Genomic DNA, 8,274 nt, shown 5'->3' on the forward strand with positions numbered 1-8,274 from the left:
AAAAAAAAAAAAAAAAAAAAATGTTTGGCGGGGTGCGGTGGCTCACACCTGTAATCCCAGCACTTGGGGAGACTGAGGTGGGTGGATCCCCTCAGGTCAGGAGTTTGAGACCAGCCTGACCAACATGGCGAAACCCCGTCTGTACTAAAAATACAAAAATTAGCAGGGTGTGGTGGTGGGCACCTGCAATCCCAGCTACTTGGGAGGCTGAGGCGGGAGAATCTCTTGAACCTGGGAGGCAGAGGTTACAGTGAGCTGAGATCACACCATTGCACTCCAGCCTGGGTGATGAGGGAAACTCCATCTCAAAAAACAAAAACAAAATAAATGTTTGAAGTGGTAGGTTCAAAAGTAGATACCATTTTGAAAGGACTAAATCAGTTTTTTGTTTTAACTCACTTGTATATGTGCAATTTTGTTTATAAGTAATGTCTCTTAAATGTCAAATTTAAAAGCCTTTTAATGAAAGAGTAATTTTAATTTCAGAATAAAGGCTTCCTCATGCTGATATTCAGTGAAAAACCTGATGGATCCTTTATCTGAAAGAAGGGAGTGAGTCCTAAACAGTTTGTAATTTTATAATGCTAGCCAAATTTGGACTTTTTTTTTTTGGTTTTCTTGTTTTCAAATTATACATGCATACTGCAGCCACACTATTGTAGACACTAAAAGTACAGTTACATGTTTGTTTTGTTCTTTTTATTTTCAGACTCACTCTTCTAAATCATAATGGGTCATTTGTTTTCATGAGAAAAGTGAAAGTTTTTTTTCTGATTATTCATACTATATTGAAGATGTGAACTTAATAACGTGAACTTGATTTTCATATTAATTTCATTTCATATGTAAATAATACTTTTAAAATATGTTTACTTGATATCTCGTGTTCAAAGTGTCCTTAACAGCTGGTCATATTTGAAGATGTTCGAGATGCTGAAGACGCTCTTTATAACCTCAATAGAAAGTGGGTATGTGGCCGTCAAATTGAAATACAGTTTGCACAAGGTGATCGCAAAAGTAAGTGTGACTGAATGCCAGATTTTATTTATTCAGCAGAATGAGTTTCAGTGATGACTCATTTTCTAATTTAAAATTCTTTTAGTAAATGATTACTAGTTGAGTGGTTGTTACTGTGGTGTTCAGGTAACAAATTATGTCATAAGTCTTGTTCTTTATGTTCCAGCACCAGGCCAGATGAAATCAAAAGAACGTCATCCTTGTTCTCCAAGTGATCACAGGAGATCAAGAAGCCCCAGCCAAAGAAGAACTCGAAGTAGAAGTTCTTCATGGGGAAGAAATAGGAGGCGGTCAGACAGCCTTAAAGAGTGAGTACAAAATACAAGAGGACCAAAAACTTCATTTTCTACTTTTTCTAGGAAATATATATAAATATATATGTTTTTTGATAGGGTCTCACTGTTTCCCAGGCCAGAGTGCAGTGGTACGTGATCATGGCCCACTATAGCCTTGACCTCCCAGACTCAAGCAATTTTCTTTATGTTCCAGCACCCCAAGTAGCAGGTACTACAGGTGTGCACCACCACACCAGGCTAATTTTTTTATTTTTTGTAGAGATTGTAGGTCTCGCTATGTTGCCCAGGCTGGTCTTAAATTCCTTGGCTCAAGTGATCCTCCCACCTCAGCCTCCCAAAATGCTAGGATTACAGGTATGAGCCACTGTACCCAGCCTGGAAAATATTTTCAAGTTTTTATAAACAGTCCAGCTGAGTCATTTTGCTTAATGTACGAACATAATCAATTTTTGTTAAAAGATAACACTCTTCTCTATTTATCATATATTGTTACTTAACTTGGGTTTATGGGATTAATTCTTATGTTAAAGTTACAGACTTAACTTTATCTTTTTACATAAGAAGATAATATATAGTGAGCAGAAAACAAAAAGTAAAAAAAAATACATACTCAGCCGGGTGCAGTGGCTCACACTTGTGATCCCAGCATTTTGGGAGGCTGAGGTGGGCAGATCACAAAGTCAGGAGTTCAAGACCAAACTGGACAACATGATGAAACCCCGTCTCTACTAAAAATACAAAAATTAGCTGGGCGTGGTAGCCACACGCCTATAACCCCAGCTACTCAGGAGGCTGAGGCAGGAGAATCTTTTGAACCTGGGAGGCGGAGGTTGCAGTGAGCCGAGATCACACCACTGCACTCCAGCCTGAGCAACAGAGCGAGACTGTGTCTCAAAAAAAAAAAAAGGTGATGAGTTTTAGATAAATAAAATTTTCCTAAATGTGCCCAACAGTTTGTAGTCTTTAACTTTAAAAATGTTTAAATGTGGAAGAAATAGAATAAAACGTGCAGGTGCAGTATTCTCAGCACTTTGGGAGGCTGAGGTGAGAGCATCACTTGAGGCCAGGAGTTTGAGACTAGCCTGGCCAGCATGGTGAGACCCCATCTCTAAAAAAAAAAAAAAAAAAAAGAAATGTAATAAAATCCCTTGTGAAAGGTGGTTGACTAAAGTTAATGTAAATCAATGTACTTATAAAAAATAAGTTATCAAGAATAAATTCCAAGTATTGAAGAAGACATTAAATAGTAATTTTGGGGGAGGGGAAAAGATATTTTGAAGAAGACAAATAGTAATTTGGGGGGAGGGGAAAAGGTATTTTCAAGTTATTTATTTTGCTAGCCAGTTTATCACAACAGAAATTAATTATATGAACCGGGCATGGTGGCTCATGCCTGAATCCTAGCACTTTGGGAGGCCAAGGCGGGTGGATTACTTGAGGTCAGGAGTTGAAGACCATCCTGAGCAATATGGTGAAATCCTCTCTCTACTAAAAATTCAGGGTCGGCACAGTGGCTCATGCCTGTAATCCCAGCACTTTGGGAGGCCACGGTAGGCAGATCACCTGAGGTCAGGAGTTCGAGACTAGTCTGGCCAACATGGCAAAACCCTGTGTCTACTAAAAATACAAAAATTAGCTGCGTGTGGTGGCACACGCCTGTAATCCCAGCTACTTGGGAGGCTGAGGCAGGAGAATCGCTTGAACCTGGGAGGCGGAGGTTTCAGTGAGCTGAGATTGCGCCACTGCTCTCCAGCCTGGGTGACAAAGCAAGACTCCGTCTCAAAAAAAAAAATAAATAAATAAATAAATAATTTAAATTGATTTTTCTAAATGCATTACAGCCTTAGTGAACCAGTTTTTTTCTCTTGCTCGATTTAAATAAGGTGGATATTCACATCATTTTCTGCCTTCTGGTGGAAGTAAAGTATAATACCTGACTGTCTCAAGTCATTATCGAGTATCAGGGATAGAAGGACCACATCTTTCAGGACAATGCTATTCTGCTTTGTACTTGTTATCAGACCATTGCTTAACCTCCCTGACCCCAGTTTTCTCATTTTAAAATTGTATTATGGCCAGGTGCAGTGGCTCACACCTGTGATCCCAGCACTCTGGGAGGCCAGGGTAAGATTACTTGAGTCCAGGAATTCAAGAGACCAGCCTGGGCAACATAATGAGACCCCCATGTCTACAAAACTAAAACTAAAAAAAATTAGCCGGGTGTGGTGGCACACACCTGTTCCAGCTACTGGGAGGGAGGGAGAGAGAAGGTGGACTGAGGTGTGAGGACTCCTTGAGCCCAGTAGGTCAAGGCTGCAGTGAGCCATGATTGCATCACCGCACTCCAACCTGGGCAAGAGAGGAAGACTGTGTCTCACAATAAATGAATGAATGAATGAATGAATGTAAAAAAAGGTATTCCATAAATCTTTGTTAACTTTATATCAAGGAATGTGTATGTTAGAACTCTAAATGTTCCTAACAATGTTAAAATTGCTCCTCAACTCCCTTTTCTTTAGTCCAAATATATTATAGCATCCTTCTTGTACTATGTTAGGATTTTTTTTCAAGGACATTTTCTTCATTTTGCTTCCTACAGCTGTCTACAAAATGAATGAAATTTAATAATTTCTAAAATTTAATAATTTCTGTGAATTTATTCCAGAATATATTCTACATCAGTATATTTTCAGTATAAATATATAATAAAAAATTCAAGAGAGGCAAGGTGCAGTGGCTCATGCCTGTCATCACAGCACTTTGGGAGGCTGAGGCAGGTGAAGCACTTGAGGTCAGACAAGCCTGGCCAACATGGCAAAACCCCGTCCCTGCAAAAAGTACAAAAATTGGCCAGGTATGGTGGCGTGTGCCTGTAATCCCAGCTACTTGGGAGGTTGAGGCAGGAGAATCGCTTGAACCCGGGAGACAGAGGTTGCAGTGAGCCATGCTTGCCCCACTGCACTCCAGCTTGAGTGACAGAGCAAGGCTCTGTCTCAGAAACAAACAAAACAGAAAATTAAAGAGGCTCTGCATGGTGTTATCATTCTCCAAAGAAAGCTTTTTAAATTTCTTCATCTAGTTCAATGTTACTATCTAGTGTCATTTTTCTTCAGTCTAAAGAATATTTAGTATTTCTTTTTTTCCTCTTTCAGCTCACCAGGAAGTACCAGGGCAGTGAATATTTAGTATTTCTTGTAGTATACATCTGCTGATAGTGAATTCTCTCAGCTTTTGTCTGAAAACATCTTTAATACTCATTTGTGAGAAATATTTTTGCTGAGGATCGAATTCTATATTGGCAGTGATTTTATTTTCTCTTTAAAATGTCATTCCATTGTTTTTCTGATATCCATAGTCAGTTGTCAGTCTTATGATTGCTCCTTTGAAGGTAATTTGTCTTTCATTCTCTGGCAAGGTTTTCAGATTTTTTTTTTTTTTTTTTTTTTGAGACAGTGTCACTCTGTCACCCAGGCTGGAGTGCAGTGGCCCAATCTTGCCTCACTGCAACCTCCGCCTCCCAGATTCAAGCGATTCTCCTACCTCAGCCTCCCATTACCACACCCAGCTAATTTTTGTATTTTTAGTAGAGGCAGAGTTTCTGCATGTTGGCCAGGCTGGTCTGGAACTCCTGACCTCAGATGATCCACCCGCCTCAGTCTCCCAAAGTGCTGGGATTACAGGCATGAGCCACTGCACCCCGCCAGTTTTCAGATTTTTTCTTTGACTTTGGTTTTCATCAGTTTCACTGTGATGTGCCTAGTGTAGTTTTCTTTGTCTACATGGGTTTATTGAGCTTTTTGAAATTGTGAGTTAATGCTTTTTGTTAGTTTTGTAAAATTCTATGCCATTATCTTCAAATATTGCTTCTGCCTTATTCAGTCTTTCCTCTTGCCTGTGTGACTGTATGCTATACATCTGTTGTGTTCTTCTATGGATTTCTTAAAATTCCTTTTCTCGCATTGTATTTCAGTAGGATGTTTTTCTAATGATATTTTAGTTAACTATTTCTTTTCTTTTCTTTTCTTTGACTTAGAGGTTTTCTCTTGTTGCCCAGGTTGGAGTGCAATGGTGCGATCTCGGCTCACTGCAACTTCTGCCTCCCAGGTTCAAGTGATTCTCCTGCCTCAGCCTCCCAAGTAGCTGGGATTACAGGCATGCGCCACCACGGCCGGCTAATTTTTGTATTTTTAGTAGAGACGGGGTTTCACCATGTTAGTCAGGCTGCTCTTGAACTCCTGACCTCAGGTGATCCTCTTGCCTTGGCCTCCCAAAGTGGGATTACAGGTGTGAGCCACTGAACCCAGCCTAGTTCATTATTTCTTCTGCTATATCCAATCCAGATTGCTGTTAAGACCATCTAATGACTTTTTAATTTCAGATACCATATATTTTAGTTTTAAATGTCTATTTGTTTCTTTTATAGATCCTAGTTTTCCACTGAAACTATCTTTTTATCTGTTTTGTCTTTTCCTCTTATTTTCTTGAACATATTATTCATAGTAATTTTTTAAATTCCTGTTTGATGATGCCAATATCCAAATCACTTTGAGAATGATTCTTTTGCCTTTTATTTTCCTTAGTTTTTAGTTATTCTTGCCTGTTTTTTTTTACATGCCTCATAATTTTTTAAAATAGCATGTTGGACATGGACAAAAAATTGTAGAGGCTCTGCATGACATTATCATTCTCCAAAGACAGTTGTTTTTTTTCTAGCAGGCAGAGTACTGGCGGATCACTTTGATCTTAAGGCTTGGTTTTGGGCGTTGTTAAAGCTGCTCGTTTTGGCTTTGTATTTATTCCTAGGGCATGGCCCTTGCCTCTAGAATGTAGCCCTTCTGGGTTGTTGCCTAATGTTCCTCATTGACCTTTTGGGAGTTTGGACTGTAATCTCTCTCCCCAGCACCATGTGTCTGATAAAAATTTCAACTCATTTCTTGAATTTCTGAATTCCAGTTTTTTGCTGGCCCCTTGGAATCCCTTCCCATACACACACAACTTAGAAGATGGCCAGTGATTTAAGGAGAATAGGCAAATTTTAGAGGTACTTTTTGATCTCGAATTTACTCATCTCTAGAGTTTTTGCCTCTCATGTCCCACCCATTTTGGTAGCCCTGAATTCTAACTTTCTTCAGCTTAGTCAAAAAGCCATTTTCTGGTTGGGCTCAACTCCTCCATGCTGTCATTTGAAAAATGGTTTTATTTATGTATGTATGTATTTATTTATTTATGAGACGGAGTCTCGCTCTGTCACCCAGGCTGGAGTGCAGTGGTGCGATCTCGGCTCACTGCAACCTCCGCCTCCCGGGTTCTGCCATTCTCCTGCTTCAGCATCCCGAGTAGCTGGGACAACAGGTGCCCGCCGCCATGCCCGGCTAATGAAAAATTGTCTTAGTAATAAGAGCCAAGGCTTGTAATCCCTCAGGTTCTTCCTGCTTGTGTTGATTATCCTCCAGTGCCTTTGAACAGTTGTTCTATAAGTGTTGTGTAGCTTTTCAATATAGCTGTTTTCGGCCAGGCGCGGTGGCTCACACCTGTAATCCTAGCACTTTAGGAGGCCAAGGCAGGGGGATCACCTGAGGTCAGAAGTTTGAGACCAGCCTGACCCCCATCTCTACTAAAAATACAAAATTAGCTGGGCGTGGTGGCGCATGCCTGTAATCCCAGCTACTCCAGAGAATTGCTCAAACCTGGGAGGTGGAGGTTGTGGGGAGGTGCGATCATGCCATTGCACTCTAGCCTGGGCAACAAAAGCGAAACTCCGTCTCAAAAATATATATATGTGTGTGTATATATATATATGGCTGTTTTATATGGGAAGATTATTCTAATACAAGCTGTCTGTCATGGCAGGACCCAAAAGTCCTGCATCTAGATTTTTATTTTTATAAGCATTATTTGAACTGTAAGTAATTGACTTTTAATCTTTTTTTCTTCAGATTTTGTACCTCTTAAGAGCTGTATAACCCAGATTAAATATGCAGTGCATTTTTCAGAACTGATCCCTATAAGATACGTCTAGCAAAGTAAAAATTTTTGGCTATGTATTCTAGTATAACAAATAATACAAACTTGTTACTTATGTTTGAACCAAAAGCATGCATGATAAAATGAGAAATCTTTTAAGCTTATTTAGTAAAAATATAACTAATGTTATGTAAAGTATGTAAGTTCCTGAAAGTGTTGTTTCCTGATCTCTTATTTTGTATGAAATATATGCTCTAACATTATGGATGTTTGCAGGTCTCGACACAGGCGATTTTCTTATAGCCAGTCTAAATCTCGTTCCAAATCATTACCAAGGCGGTCTACCTCAGCAAGGCAGTCAAGAACTCCAAGAAGGAATTTTGGCTCTAGAGGACGGTCAAGGTCCAAGTCCTTACAAAAAAGGTCCAAGTCAATAGGAAAATCACAGTCAAGTTCACCTCAAAAGCAGACTAGCTCAGGAACAAAATCAAGATCACATGGAAGACATTCTGACTCAATAGCAAGATCCCCGTGTAAATCTCCCAAAGGGTATACCAATTCTGAAACTAAAGTACAAACAGCAAAGCATTCTCATTTTCGGTCACATTCCAGATCGCGAAGTTACCGTCATAAAAACAGTTGGTGAACAGCAACAGAAAGAGCACCACGCAGTCTTTAATATAAGTTATTAAACTCTCATTATGTTAAATAAAAATTCTTTAAGGCAAACAGAAAATGCGAGTTGATATTACTTTGGGCATATGGAAGAAATAAAATCTCTAGCTTTGGATTAATAAAAATTTGGTCTCCATTTAAAGGGCCTACACTACAAATTATGATTTGTCTAATGTCGCCATTTTATGGACCATTTTTTATTTACATTGTGGCAGAAGGGTACTTTTCAAGGGAAATTAGTAAACTGGAACTAATTTTTAAACTTCTACTTGGATAGAATTGATTAGTACTATTAAATATTTTGACTTTAAAGCACTTTCAT

At 39.2% G+C, this 8,274-nt stretch overlaps 1 protein-coding gene across 1 annotated transcript in view; it reads left to right on the plus strand.

The window, feature by feature from the left end:
* The window catches only part of SRSF12 (serine and arginine rich splicing factor 12), a 20,123-nt gene extending 12,119 nt beyond the window's left edge, over nucleotides 1-8,004 (plus strand). The window contains exons 3-5 of the mRNA XM_017876817.1: nucleotides 916-1,017; nucleotides 1,184-1,325; nucleotides 7,554-8,004. Of these exons, the coding sequence (XP_017732306.1) occupies nucleotides 916-1,017; nucleotides 1,184-1,325; nucleotides 7,554-7,923 (614 nt within the window). The 3' untranslated portion in view covers nucleotides 7,924-8,004. The remainder of the gene's footprint in view (nucleotides 1-915; nucleotides 1,018-1,183; nucleotides 1,326-7,553) is intronic.
* Nucleotides 8,005-8,274: the final 270 nt, after the last annotated feature.

Source organism: Rhinopithecus bieti, unplaced genomic scaffold (genome assembly GCF_001698545.2).
Source record: "Rhinopithecus bieti isolate Rb0 unplaced genomic scaffold, ASM169854v2 scaffold_10354, whole genome shotgun sequence".
NCBI lineage: Eukaryota > Metazoa > Chordata > Mammalia > Primates > Cercopithecidae > Rhinopithecus > Rhinopithecus bieti.